This window comes from Accipiter gentilis, chromosome 6, assembly GCF_929443795.1.
Source record: "Accipiter gentilis chromosome 6, bAccGen1.1, whole genome shotgun sequence".
NCBI lineage: Eukaryota > Metazoa > Chordata > Aves > Accipitriformes > Accipitridae > Astur > Astur gentilis.
The window spans coordinates 5,553,927-5,569,260 of NC_064885.1; the positions used below are offsets into that span (position 1 = coordinate 5,553,927).

A 15,334-nucleotide genomic window follows, 5' to 3' on the forward strand; every position below is an offset into this window, starting at 1 on the left:
AACACTGCATTCTGGTTTAATACAGCTTTTCTCCTGTTACTGATGTACACATGTAGGAATGTGCCTTCTTTTCTATCCTGGGAGAATGGGAGGACGGGTGGTGGCCACAGTCGCTCCTGGCTTTTGACACAGCCTGGCCTTTATTACAATACAATGATTCAGAGGCTTAAATTTCAGGAGTGATGCTCCCGGCTACACGCTGCTCGCTGGGCGCCTGCTTCCCCTGCTACTGCCTACTGTCTCTGGAGAGATGTGAAATGACACTGCCATTCCGGACTGAGCAGTGGGTAAATAAGCAAAGGCAGAATTCGTGCTGGCTGAGGAGAAACAGTGCTGGAGTCACTTTTGCAAGAGACTAATTAAGATGTGTTTTTCTTGTATTTAACTTTCAGGCTCTAGAGAGTGTTGCAGTAAACAGGACACTGATTTGTTAATAGATGGAGAGTGCTAGATGACTACAGTACTAGAATTAATAGCTTGACAGCATTTCCTTTTTTCCTTTTCTCTCCTCCCACAGCAATTTGGACTGATACCCAAATAAACAATAACAAATAGATTTTTGGAGGAGCTGGCTGGGAGAAATAACAAAAGTCAAGGGGCACTCGTTATGCAACTTCGTTCTGCTCATATTTGACTCATCCAGAAAACCCTGTTCTACTCCTCAGCTTCATTTTCCTTTCTCTTTTTTTCTTTTTTTCTTCAACCACTGTTGGAGGAGGTGTTATTATATTTGCTGCCTTGCTTTTGGTCTCTCGGAAACTGCCTAGACCCTTATATCTCCAGTTGGCTGTAGGCATGCAGTGCTGAAAGAGTGTAGGCAGAACTCTGCTGTGGAGAAACAGTGTACAAGAGCCTGTAAACCAGCTTGTATCAGGCAAGAAAAATGGCTCAGCGTGTTGGCTTAAGTTCCAACAGCATGAGACTAATACCTGGGTGTACTTTTTAAAGAAGTGAGTGATTCTGAGTAGTTTATAACTGTTATGTTCCAGTTCTAGTAGCAGTGGTCCCCTGCCAGAAGTGGGGCAGCTGGGAGGCTGTTCTGCACCCTGGGGAATGGATGATGTGAACAAGGAGTACGCTTTGTACCTTGTGATTCCCTCTGCAGTGTCTTGCCAGGGAATGTCTTCAGGCGTTCCTTTCCCTCTGCTCTCCAAAGACTCTGCTTTGTGTCCTGCATGTACAGAAAGCCGTCCCAGGAATTGCTTTTGAAGTTTTGCCTGAAACACTTGGGGTTTTTTTTTCCCTACCCACATGGAGGCTAGAGGTGAAGAGACTTTGCTGCCAATTCCTGCTCTCATATAGGGTCTAAACTCCTGCTGTTAAACCTCTACCAGCCACTTCTGTTCTAGATATGTCACTGCAATAGAGCAGAGACTCCCCGGCTGTGCTCTTGCTTGAATCCAGGGTTATGCAATAGCAGCCTGCAAGTGCCAACGCAGATGCTGCTGCATCCAGACAATGTAGTTGCTTGGTTACCTCTTTTTTCTGTTGGGTTTTTTTTGGTTTTTTTTGTTTTTCTCACAAATGCTAGGTAACAATTTGCAACTTGTAATTGTACCATTGAACACAGATTCAGGTTAAGCAATGTTAAGAATTTGAAATATTAACGACTTCCTCTCCATATTGCTTTTTAGAGGTTGGGTATCATGGAATTTGGAAAGATTGAGTGTTGTTCTCCTCCCTTTTCAGAGTCTTCATTTCACCTTCTTAGGTGTTGAAAAAAATTCTGAGAGTGAGAAGTTATTTATCTGGAAAATCATCTTTTAATTATTGATGGCGTAGGCCAAGGGCCCTAAGTGGCCTGGCTGCTGGTGCTTATAGTTCAGGTAGGTCATGAAGATTTCTGTGCTGCTCCTAATTCATCCACCGTGTTGTACATTCATGACGTCAGGAGGAGATTTAACAGGAGCTTGCAGGGATTGGATCTCGGAGGAGCTGAGTGGGTGAGAATCTCTTCTAACATTCTGGCAGGGAGAAAGATGCTTGCGTGTGACAGCCAGCCACTTGGCTTTAAGAGCGTAGTGCTGAGCTGGCATGGGGTGAAGATGCAACTTAAATGTGTCTCATGGATGGCTGGATGTGCTTTCCTCTGTGCAGTTTGAGGCAAGCTGTCAAAATGAAAAGCCTGTGCCTGGTTATGCTGCTGCTGACCAGGAATTAGATTTTTTAACAAGAGAGCTATGCTGGCACAGCTTTGTTCTGGGGACACAGTTATGACATAAATAGGAATGGTATCCAGATAGCTCTACTCTTGTCCCATTGTGGGAATAATGTATTTCATATATGTTGCAGGTGAATCAGCGTTGCTTTAGTGACGCTACTATAAATTTTGGGAAGAGTCAAAGTTCTGGAGTTGCAACTTGAACTGTGCCTGCACAGAGGCCTAGAATAGCGCCCTGGTTTTCAATGGAGATAACTGTAGCAGGGATACAAATGAGGCCGCTGTGAGTGTGCACCAAGGTAAACTAGATGCTAACAGGAAGATGGCTGATTGCAAGACAAAGACCCTTCCCTTTGCAGTGTACCTCCCTTCCTTCCACCCTCCTCCTCCTAAAATAGCTGTTTGGCATGAGGAGTGAAAGCCAAGTATTTACCTCTTTCAAAAGCACATTTAATGTTTGCTGATTTCAATGGGAAACTGACTTAAACCAGAATGCGCATCTGCTATGTCTGGTCTACGTCCTTATTTCTTGTAATGGGTAATAGTATTGCTCATAAACAATAAAAGATTATCATTTGCAGTTCCAGGTCTCCAACTTCTCTGCGTAAGGCTCATTAGCAAGTTTGCTTTTCAGGCTCCTTCAACCTTGTTTAGTTCTAGCTGTCTTTTTTTTTTTTTTTTTTTTTTTTTTTTAATGCAGCAGTTCAGGAGACTCCCTCTCCCAGCTGGAAACAGGCCCAGCTTCTAAAGTCAGTCTGCTGCTGGCTGAGGAGGCGCATGTAGCCATGCTGCTTCTGAAAGCTCTTGAGCGCATTGGAGGGTTGAGCAAGGTCTGTGTATTAACAGGTAGAGACTGGAGGGGGTCTGAGGTGTGAATGTCCATCCTTCATAATTACATAGGCACAATTTCATGTGTGTAAATGTGTCACCCTGCTTGAATGGATAATGAATGGCTGCTCGTTGCAGTAACCTGTGGAGCTGGGATTTCATTTTAATCACAGACTGTACGTTGTGTAGAAGCCCTGCCCTGAGATTCACCAGTGTACACCGCATATCTTTGACTTGGTCTTAGTCAAACTATACCCTTGACGTCACAAACAGTTCCCAGTATGAAAACTGGAGTTATAGTGCCTGTGTTTATACAGCAAGTGAGTTTTCTCACACTTGTCCCATCACTGTAAGTATTTGTTATTGTTGGAGGGAAACAAATGCTTCTAGATTTTAAGATTTCCAGTGGACAACTTCATTAGCTTTGCCTAAAAGGAGATTAAGCGGGTATCTTCATGGTTCTGGGAGGCATTAAATCTAGCAAAACATCATAATTCTGTTAAATACCTGCCTTCTCCGTCACACTTGCGCAGTGTTGAAAGGTCTTCTAAAAGTTAGAGGAAAGGCCTATTCAGATTATTTTTTTCTTGGTGTCTGTAAGTGTCTGGAGATTACATGCTACTACACAGTTTCAGAGAGAAGTTATGTATCCCTTTGGTGTAGGGATATTTAATGTGAATATGTATCTACAATGTTTGGTTGGTTTTTTGTTTTGTTTTGTTTTTTCCTTTGGGTGTGTCTCTGTGATTAAGGCAAAAGCTGTTGTACTCCCCATCAGGCAAGCTTATTTCACTGAAGAAATTCAGTTGACAGTAATCTCCTTTTTAATCTGTTCTTGGGGTGTAGCATAGCAGGCTGTGTCACACTGTATTTCTCATCCTGACTCTTGTTGTACCAGTTGGAGGCTTCTAATTTTTGTCTTCAAGTGTTTGAGTTTTATTTCTGCAATTTTTAGTAAAGCCTAATCTAAACAAGTTTTGCATAAATCTCTTAGCTCCAGTGGGAAGATGAAAGCTTTGATAAGGAACTTGTTTTTTTCTCTCTCCAGTGTAGGAGCGCAATGTCTTTGACCTAAATATACCAATTACTGACACAGCAAAGTGATACAGAAAACAATCTGGAAGGAATGCCAACCTCTGAATGAACACTTGGCTGCAGAAAGTTATTGCTTATGTGGTACCTCAAACACAGAAGAAATGTGAGGAGGAAAACTGTTCATTCAAAACATTTCATGTAAATAGTGATGGGTGAGAGAGAAATGGCTGGAGAAAGCTGCTTGTTTGCCCCTTATCCCTGTAGCTTTGGAAAGGTAAAAGCACTATGCAAAACACAGTGCAGTTCTCCCCTTTCCCACTTGTGGCCTAGTTTTTCGCAGTTTAGCTTTTTGAAGAACTTTTATGTCAAACTTAAAGGCTTCTTGGTAGCAGCTTCTATTTTTAAAAAGTGTTTGACAAATGTAAGTATTTCAAAAAGTAGCGATGAGCTAGCTCTCTAGAGCATACTAGGTGACTTTATAAATTAGTTTCATAACTTTTAATAATGGTTAAGGTTAACCATCTCCAGAGACCGAGGGATTCTGAAGTGAACTGGTTTTCAGTTTAGCTTTGAGACCTATCCTCCATATGTGAGTACTTGCACATCGCTACCATGTTAATGGTTTCCATAATATACAGAATAAATCGGTTCACACAAACTGCTGCAGATTTCTGGTTGTCTTTGTTCTCCATGCTGTGGAAGTTGCAAACTCTGGCTGCCCATTTTTTTAGTGGTCAAATCACCCTTTTTAGTACCAAACTGCTACTAGACAAAGTCAGGCTGGATATGGTACCTGTTACAGTTCAGTATCCCCCCTCTAGCCCTGGAAGCTCTAGCTGGTGAGTTTATGTGTAGTCTTGGACTTCTTGCAAGAAAAAAGGGAACCTTTTATTAACCCAGGTTTTCGAGTCAGCCCTTGTTTCTTTTTACCAGCCAGAGTGTTGTTGCTGGCACTTCAGCCTTGCTGCAAATGCAGTATGTGTGGGCTTTTTACTAACACAGTTTATTTAAGAGATTGATACAACTCAGACTACTGTATGAAAGTCTCTCTGCTACAGAAATGTGTAATAGATATTTGGCAATCTGACTCAAACATTTGTCTTACTTTGTTCCAGCAGATGTTTTGAGATTATTGATAGGACCAGCCTTGTGCAGGGCCTGCTGTTGAATAGGCATCTGTCAAATATTTCATCCTGGAAGGTGTTGAACTTCAGTTCTATGTGATGTCCATGGCACAGATCCTGGTCCCCTGGACTTCAAGGGCCTCTATTCAGTTTCTTCTTTGGGCATCTAATGCCAGTGTCGTGCAGATGTCGGATACCCCAGGGCACCTCTAATGTCAGCACGTGTCTGTGTCAAGGGTTGGTTTGAGCCCTAAGTAGTCTGAACATCCAGTAGATGCTCTTATCTCTAGGTGACTTGTATTGCATTAGAGGAAAGGCTGTGGCTGCAGTAATGGCACCCTCTCTGCAATACTCAACCAGACTGGGTTATCCATGCGTTGGGCAATAGTTGGAGGAGGGTGGGTTTTGTACTGACTTGCTTAATAGTTGCTGACACACAAGGAGAGCTCCTGTATGGAGGAGCGTGCACTGCACTCTATGGCTGTAGCCCAAACAATACACTGGGAGACTGGTGGATACTATGCAGAGGAGTATTTGCATGGTTTAACAACTGGATCGGTGCCTGGCTGCACAGCCTCCGATTTGACTAAAGCAGCTGCCTTCTTCCCAGCAAAGGTCATGTTCGGCTCAGAGGCACTTGGTGTGTGTTTGAACAACTGGATGGGATCTAGCCAAGGAAAGGGTAGGCAGAGAACTAGAAGATAGCTCATTTAATTACAAGTCTTTTCTTTGTAGTACCTCCTTTGAGACTGGGTCCAGAGTTGTTCACGTGATGGTAGCTTGACAATGTTAAGCGAAAAGCCTCTCTGATGGCATGGCTACATCTGAATCTTGCTGCGGCTTTGGGGGGATCTATATTACCTCATTTTGTGTTGTATAAATAAGAAGCTGCCAGTTGCACTTCACTAGGAGAGGTGAAAAGGCTCCAGGTTCTTTATCTCATGTAGCTTCTCACAGAGTAGCTTCTGCGTTCCTACTCTTGCACAAGGCCTCTCTGCCCCCTTTTAATAAGGATCTCTTTAAAAAAGAACAATATTGACTTTGAAAATTACCAGCTTCAAGAAATGAGTGTGGTTTCACATCCACCTCTGGGTTCTGCCTTCCTATGAGGAATTTGGGATCACTCGCTGCTGGTGTTTGCTGTGCAGAGGATTCCTGTAAAAGGGGAAGGTGTACCAAACAATGAAAATAACGAAGTTGCCCATCCAAAAAGCAACACCTAGCCAAGATTTAGAAAATAGAGAAGGGGGAGAGAAGTTCTGTAATGTCTGAAGTGTGCACGTCACAGCTATGAGCAAAATGTTGACTTGTGGGGTGAAAACTGTCTAAATTGTCAGTGCTGTCTTGATATTGATGCCTGTGACCACTGACACTCCTGATAAAAACACTTCCCAGGCATTGTCTTGACAGTCAAGTATGTTGGCATAAAATCATATATAGCAAGCAGTTATTAAATTGGAATGTCTTTTAAGGTTTGAAAGATGTGTTTTTAGGGTGTAGTCTGTGTGAAATGTTCCTTGGTTAATAGAAATGTAGTGATTGTTAGACGCATGGCTTATGCTAATAATCATATCTCTTACAGTAAAAGAACTTGCTGTGATGTTCGTAATGTTAAATACAGACAGACAGCTCCAGTCCCTGTACGTAAGAATGCAGATTGAATCTTGTTTATCATTACATCAGTCTGCAAAAAGGAGATTTATAAGAGCAGAATTGTTTGCGTGACATGGAGTGACTCCCATTGTATAGAACAGAATAGCACTCAAAAAATTTCTCTCTTCTCCCTTGCCCTTTTGATGACAGATAGTTGGCAGTGGATCAAAGCACAAACAGGATTAATGTTTTGCATATTCTGTCCTACATGGCCTGAAAGGAGCAGAGATGGAATTTTTCATCTTTCACTTTGAACTGCATTTAATATCGTGGCCTAGTTTAGAGCTGTGCGACTCATTCCTTCCATTTCCCCCGAGGCCTCTGTTTCTGGTCAAGGAAAGCAGGGCATGACTCCCTCTGGACCTCATCAGTGCTGTTCAGCTTCCTCCTCGTTGCAGGCTGGTGGAGGAGGCTGGTTTGAGGCTGGAGCAATCCAGCATCAGGAATCTTGAAGTAGCATTTGTGGAAGCTGCTGTCTCTTGCACCTATTGCTGTGGTTACAGCACGGGTGCTGCAGGGCACAGGGAACCAGGGGCTGGGGCAAGATCCAACGTTCTTGCTACCGCCTGTGCGAAGGCAGCTTTAAAAGCCGAAGTGGGTCATTGTCACAGGTCACACCTCCAAATGCCTGGTTTCAGTGTCCAAGCACGCTTCTTCTCAAATGTAAACTGCCTTCCCAAAGATGTCCTCAGAAAGGAATGTTTTGGTCCACTTTTTGGCTGATGAATTGTTGCACTGGCAGCAGTACTTCCTCCTCTTTGGAACTATACTGAAAATAACGTGGAAATTTGAAGGTGCTTGTTTTAGTAGTCGTGTCAGTACTGGAGTCACTTCCTTCACTGAAGCTTCCACTTGACCATGCATTGGGCACGTCTTCTCTGTCCTGCCCTCCCCTCTAGTGGGGTGACTCGTCATTGCAGCTTAGTTTTGGCTCACAGTTACTAAGGTTTTTGTGATGTTTTGCAGCTGCAGAATTTCATAGTGACCAGAACACAGCACAGAGAACTGTAGGATGGGTATGGTATACACTGGATGGTAGCATGGACTTGTGGAAGAGGAGAAATAGTAGTGGTGGGATATGTGAAACGTGGGAGCATTGGCTGTATCTTCTTCCGTGCTGAATGCCCTCTGTCCATGAGAAGGTATGGATGCATTTGCAAAGGAGATAGTTGATGGGGAGAAGATGATTCAGATAACCTGAATCTGACCACTCTGTAAATACCAGGAAAAACATGAGAGACAGGGAAGGAGTAGGCTGCAGGCTGGTCAGAGTTGCTGATGAGAAGAGGAGGAGGTTAGTGAAGGTTAGTTTTGTTCCAGATAGCATCCTAGATACTGGCAATGGCTCTCTTGCTCATATAGCACTTGTCTACATTTCTGTTTTTGTAGACAGTCGGCTATATTCTGAATAGATGTGTTTCTCACGCAAATCTGCTACATTTATGTCTAATATTAAAGAGATCTTGTAAGAGCTTCAGCAGGGACAGATGGTAATTGATTGGGCCATGTCTAGCCTCCTCCACACTGAGCTCTTGAGGGCTGAATTTTGAGTGGAGCTAAGATAATGAGCTGCATATTTCAGGATCTTCTCCTGTCATTTCTGGGACTTTTGGCTATGGTGTACCAGGCTTGCCAGTTGCTGTGACAAGGATTTTTTTGGCAGGTGGAAATGGCCATTCATTATACACTAAAAATGTTTGCATAGCTTGGGTTCTTGAACAGCGCAGTAGAGATTTCAAGTGCTCTTTCAGTTGTCCTACCTTACTGTGGGTTTGAGGAACTTGTTCTCTAGCCAAATATAGGCTTTTGAGCTATTTTGGCTTATTCAAAAACCACATCATGTCTTTAGCTGTCCTGCATGTAATGAAACATCTTCCCATCCCCTCTGACCTCTTCCTCTTGCTCCCCCCACCCCCCCCTGCCCCTAGTCAACTTTTTTTTTTCAACCCAGGGAACTCATTGGAGCTTGTACTCTGGCAGGATGTGAGAAGTTCCAGTGATAACAAACATACCCACAACAGCTAATGGTGTTTTCAACAGGAGTTGAGATAAATAATGAATTTGTTCAAAGGAATCTAACTGCACAGCTGATGCTGGCTTCTGGTTTCTTGTCTTGCTGATCTTGTTCAGGACACTTAGCACACTAAGTCCTTAAGGTGATGCAGCATCCTGAGTGAAAGGTATTGTGGTTCTAGTATCCTTCTTATGCTCAAGTTTGTCACCCCCATCTAACACCACCATCCTAATGCTGTGAGGCTGTTACATCGGGTCATGCCACCCAAAGTAGTGGGGTGGGATTGGGGATTGGGCAAAGCCAGTGGTGGTAACTGTAGTGCTAGTGTCTTTCAGTTTAATAGGGCTGTGATACTTGACTGACTGACCCTTCAAAGATCTGAATCCTCATCCTGCAGATCTTGTGTGCATGTTTTATTTGTGGGGTTTTTTTAACTGCTGCTACAAGAACTTGTAGTAAGTGGGTTCGTTAAGGAGAAGCCATTGAGATGTGTTGCGAGTTGTCCACTGCTCCTAGCAACTAGCAGTGTAAAGGACATGCCACATCCCTCTGTTTCTGCAGGCAGATCTCTAGAAGCTAGTGCAGAGTCTGCTCAGGATAACCCAGAGAGACCCTGTGCTCTCAAATGCGGGGGCAATAGACAGTTGTCCACACTGGCACAGCCCAAGGTGAGTTTAAGTCTGCATGCTGTATCTGTTTGCCATAACTGGTGCGTGGCACTGAGGAGGTGGCCTGTGTGGCTTCTTTGGTGACATCAGCTGCCCGGCTAAGAGGAGCACTGTGTGATCTTAGGGATCGGAGCTATCCTTTTCACCACAGTATTTTCTACTCCAACCTACTGGGAGTTGCCTGCACTTTCCACTACTGGGGTGAGAAATGAATATACGCTCTTTCGGGAAACGCTGGTAATTAGGATTACAAATTCAGGGGAAGAGGATCAAGGCAAGGAGGTATGAGAAGTATTTAGTACTGAAGTAGACTTTCTTTGCTTGCTGTAGAAATGCAGGTACTTACTGTTTCATGCATGCAAGACAGTTAAACACTAGCAAAATGCTTGGAAGTACTTGATGTCTTACTTTTGCAAACCTAAAATGCTGCTGTTACCACCTGTCAAGCCAAAATAGGCCAAAATACAGAATGAGCAGCATGGTCCATGGAACAGCTACTGCCCCTGAGGCATTAAGCAACGCAGTTGAAATGTGTGGAGACTTCGGCTGTGTGGGGTGCATGGATCGCCAGGACAGCTGTCCAGTGTCTGGAGCTGTGAACAGCAAACACTCTGGTTCAGATACGTCCAGAGCCAGTGTGGTTATTACAAAAGCTTGAATAATGGAAAGTGACTTTACGCCATTGGATTCTTTAGCAAGGCCGGTCTCGGGGCTGTATCCCAGAGAGTATCCCAGAGTGTCCTGCCAGACAGGGAACGCAGCTGACACTTCATCTTGGGAACAAGGGCTTGGCTCCCTGGTCTGAAAGAGCTCTGTGGCTGCTCATGTGATGACTGCTCTTCATCTGTGTATTTGCACCCTTCTGAATGATGCTACAGCTTGTTTTCTGTTGACTGTGGAGTTCATTGGTGTTTTCATTTTGAAGGGGTCAGGAATGCTCGCTTCCTTATCGAGTTGCTGCGCTGATTCTAAGGTATAGTGAGTAGAAGGTATTCCTGCCAGCTCTTGCTTGTTGTAGATGGTTTGCAGGTTTTAGCTTGAATTTGTGGTTGCAGGTGGCTCCAAGTGAACTACTTCATGGTGGTGTTCTAGTTCTGTTCTTAGAAATAGAAGACCAGTAGCAGGCATGCATTTTCTAGTTACTCATATCTCTCGGATTCAGTTCATTTAAATAGGAGAGAAACAGAATATCCGGCAGGCGTATCTGCGTTTAACTCTGTGAAAAAATGAACTGTGTGTGATCTTCACATCCAATAGGCACAAAGAACGTATTTCAAAAGATTCTCAGGAAAAAACTTCTGTTTTATCTTATGGAAACTTAACTTTTCCACTCCTCCCCTTTTTTGAGCTTGATGCTTTTATGTGCTAGTTTCTGTAGGTTTTGTAAATGTGTCTATTCCAGAATCTTTCCCTCTCCTGTCGCTTCCCTTCCTCTCCTGCCCTGGGCAGCAGGTAGGTACATGTCCTCTTTGGTGGGGCTGAACCAGAGGCCCAGGGACATGCAGTTCCTCATTTCCTTTTTTTCCATCAACTTCATTTGGAATTGACATTTATCTCATTTTCCAGCCTTCCCCCAGCCCGTGAAATCTCTTACGCACCTTTCCTTAGTTTCTATCTGTGTGCCTTGGTATGTAAAACAGAAATCAGTGTGTGCATGATAGACCATCTTCCAAATTGCTCTCCTGAAGCGAGCTGAAAAGGAAGAAAAGGATAATTCCCTTTTCAGAAGAGCTGTATAGTCGCCCCTGGGTTGTTCATGGGAGAATGTTATCAAAGCCTATTGCAGAGGTGTTTGGGCAGGGGCCAGTGCTGGGGAGGAGAGCACCATGACTGTGTTGGTATAAGTCAAACTTCATTCTTGTGTGAAACACCATCACTCTCTGCTGATGTTTTGGCTTCTGGGTTTCAGCTCTTCTGCAGGTGTTTGCAGAAAAGCAACTCTGGACTCTCTTTATCCCTGCTTTCCTGCTTCAGAAGCACAGTAGAAGTGCATAATTTTGTGTTTGCCTTCAGGAGTATTATAAAATGACTCGTGAGTAATGCAGTAAACATGACCGTTCACTCTACTACTGCCATGATATGTGTGCCAGCATCTTTGCTCATGAGAGGATGTGTGCATCTTAAATGAGGATGGGATGAGTGATAGAAAAAGGAGAGAAATGGAATTACCGTACTGGAGCTTGGGAAAAGTTAGATAGAAAAGAGCTCTGTACCCAGTTAGGAAAAAAAAAATAATAATGAACACTTCAGAGAATTACCTGCCCCCCCTCCCCCGCCCCCCCCCATGACTTCATTAGTAGAACATTAGCAACCCTATTGTCATAGAGGCACAGGTCTCTTGCAACTACGTGCTTGCTGGTTTGTGTCTTGAAAAAAATGACCAAAATACATCGTGCCATGCTGAGGTCTTGCTCTTTACTGCGGGTCAATTCTGTGCAACTCCTGTTGTACTTTACACTGCCAGTAAACGGTGGGCACTCACTGGAGAGGAGATCTTCTGCAGGAGGGAAGGCCAAAGCAAGCTAGGCACAAAATTATCTTTTTGCTTCCTTTGTCACCTTGTGCTGAACTCTGGTTTTCTTGGGATGCCCTTGCCCTGACTGAATGCTTGGTATGTTTTAAAATGTGTTTGGTCCTGCAGACCTACACGAACGTAGTAAGTTTTCAGTGATAAGACAGATCCTATACCCCATCGCTAGCCAGTGCCTGGCAATGCATATGTAAATGTACTGTGAAGCGGAATTAGTTGCTGAGATCTCTCTACTGAGGTATTGCTTTGGGCTTTAGTAGGTAGGCCTAGTAAAATTCCACAGCATGTTAGAGATAGCGCATATTAATTTTGTATCTAAAGCAGCGTAGCATGTCAAATTTCTACTTTCTAGTCTCTCTGCACTCACCCAGTCCTGTTTGGTAGGTTTATTACTTACTGGTTTTGTGGATTCTTACACTTGATTGCTGACACTGGACTATGAATTCAGGTGATCTACATAAAGGTAATAAAACCCAGAGGGTTTTGCCTGGAAGTAAACTATGTGTTTGGTTCTTGGTCTACCTTGTTTGGCAGGGGTCGTTTTGAAGTCCTTGCAAATTCTCATAATGTTGAGTTTTTAAAAGGGTTTTGAGAGAACATGAAGTGACAGCTGAGCAGAAAGTGAGTTCCTCTATAGTGACAGCTACGTGCAGAAGCAGTGAGAGTTACCTTTGTCTTCTATCATCAAAAACCAGTGAAATGCAAGTCTTTGGATTCTGCATATATTAAAGCATATTAACTTTTTTCTCCTTTCCTGTGTATGCAGGAGGCAGACAGTGGGGAAGAAGAATGCCGGTCCCAGCCCAGAAGGTAAGATTGTCACTTGAGGCTTGCAAGAGTCCTCGAGGATACCTTTCTGTGTGAAATGTTCCACAGGGCTTTTTTTGTTGTTCTGGCATGTTCTGCAAACATGCATAGTTTTCTGCCTATTGTTAATGTTGCACAACTGTCTTATGTGTACCTTACTGAAAAATATATTTAACTATAGCCTAAGTGATGCTCCCAGTAAAGGGGTTGCTGCAGCAGGAAACGGGAAAAGTCAGATTACATGCTGAAAAACACATATGGGGAACAGTTTGCAAAGAAGTCAGTGAGTATATTCTTCAAACTGTTGTTTGCATCTAGGAAGGGGTGTCTTGCCTGTGGACGTGTTCTGAGTAAGATGGTGATATTCCATTTCTCTGTGCATGTGGAGACTTTGCTTAATCCTGGTTGTGTTGTTCCTTAGTTCCCTCCAATGTTGTATGTTTTTTCTCAGGATTTGGCCCATCATCACAATATTCTGAGGAATAACCATACTAATAAACTCTTGTTCTCTGGTTAAAAAGTCTCTGTTGCCAACAAGGATTGTTGGATTATCCTAGATAGCAGGAGCATCACAGGAGAGACTTCAGCAGGGATAGTCATTCTCTAGCTGTGTTTCTTTTCCTGGTTAGGCTCTTGTGTACGTCTTTGGGATTTGCGAAAAGTTGTACTTCTAGAAGCTAAAGTACAGGGTAATCCTATGCCGTAAGGGCACCTGCTGCTTAAAATAGTATGTTCAATGGATGCGTAGGTATTTGCCACTGATGCAGGTGGTCAAACACCTACTCCAAAGTTAGGAGAGAATTTGCAGGGATTTTTTTTTTTAATTGGGATTGTTTTGCATGGAGATGTTCACTCTTCATAAATGCTGATTTCAGTTGCTTCAGGAAGAACCTTTTTTGATAAGTGCTTATCCCTAAAACCCAAACAAACATTGAAACTCAACTGATTGAACAGTGGCAAATATGAATCATGATTTTATAATGTAGTTGTAGTCTTAAGGGGTAGACTTCTTGAAGTCTGTAAGCTTTGTCTCCTATCCTCTAAGCCATCAAAAGAATTATTTCGGCTAAACTTATTGAAAGCAAAAAGTGTACATACCAGGTAACTTCTCCAGCAGCAGGAGCGCTTTCTTGGCTTAAAATGTTGCGGTCAAATTTTACGAAAGGCATAAGATTCCCTCCAGAGCGAGTAAAGGGGAAGTGAAGGTGAAATAGTTCTCCCTTTATGAGCGATGTGGCTGTTACAGTTCCTTGCTTAATGGTGTTTGTGTGAGTAGGTAACAACAGAAGCCATAATTTCTACTATTTAAAAGGCTTTCAAAAGTACTTAAAAGATTTGGGCTTTGGATTTGGGGCCAAATTGGATGCATCTGCAAAAGAAAAAGCTGTCCTGGTTGCACATTCTCATGATTTCAGTGTAGTCCTATGATTGTGTGGCCCGGGGAAGGTGACTGGTCTGTTTCCTTCAGTCTTCTACCCTTGAAGATGATTTAAGAATTGCTGTTTCTTCATTGTACAGCTTTCATGACTGAGAGGAAAGCTGGAAAGCACAATTCCCAAAGGTTCAAACTGAACTCAGCTAAACTCTGATTTTTAATTTCACTCTTAGCCTTCCAGCAGTCACAAGATCAACTCATTACTTGATCTCAGTATACATAATGTATTGGATGGGGATGGGAGGTATTTAATTGTTGTGGGCACTTAACAACAATTGTAGGTTAGGTTTGAAACAAGCATTTTTTAATATATTTTAAATAACTTCCTGGGGTAGGAAATGACAAGCTGCTGTTGATGTGGTGATCTGAACTCCGTGACTCCTGTTGCTGGGGTCAGAAAGCTAACTGAAACCAGGATCCTTCTTAGGGAAAATAAGGGGGCGGGTGTTAAATGTGTTTGGTTACGATAGGATAAAAATAATACAGTCAAATGTGGTAAGTAGTCAACCTGGAGTCCTGCTGTGGAGGAGCAGCAGATGTCTATAAACAGCTTTTAAGTGTATCTAATCCTCAATTTTCAAGGGAACATAGCAAGTTGTAGCTATTAAAAATCCAGACAGTAAAGAGGCAATGGACTGAATTTGGCTTTAAAAGCAAAGGTACGTTATCAGTTGCAATGTTGCCGAAGTAGCGCGCTGCAGCAGCCTGACATTCCTAGCTGCCTGCCTGGGCAAGGCCAGGCTGGTGAAGTTCTCCTGAGGCATAATTCAGGTGACCTGGCTGTAGCTACAGTCAGTGTTTGGGGTGGAATTTTTGCTATTTGTAAAATTCTTCTGACGAGGAGTCCTTCTGTCTCCTGCACTCGTGTAAAATTTGTTCAAACACTACCTGAAGGTAGCATGGTTGGCATCAAGCGGGTCCAGAGTCATCCCGTTAACTAGTCCTGTTAACTGGACGTTGAATGCGAGAGTACTACTGTGGCCAAAAGCATGTTTGGGTTAATAAATAACACTTCAATTTTTATTAAATAGGATGTTAGTGCATAGAGATGTTAATGCTTGCAAGGGAATTAGGGTAAG

The 15,334-nt window shown here is 43.2% G+C and overlaps 1 protein-coding gene across 3 annotated transcripts in view; it reads left to right on the forward strand.

The window, feature by feature from the left end:
- The window catches only part of SSH2 (slingshot protein phosphatase 2), a 104,755-nt gene that overhangs the window by 22,382 nt on the left and 67,039 nt on the right, over window positions 1-15,334 (forward strand). For 2 of the 3 annotated variants that reach the window (XM_049801691.1, XM_049801690.1), the window contains exon 2: window positions 12,780-12,823. In XM_049801691.1, the coding sequence (XP_049657648.1) occupies window positions 12,780-12,823 (44 nt within the window). Of the gene's footprint in view, window positions 1-10,390; window positions 10,457-12,779; window positions 12,824-15,334 lie in introns of those variants that run through there. The other variant, XM_049801688.1, reaches the window with a different exon arrangement.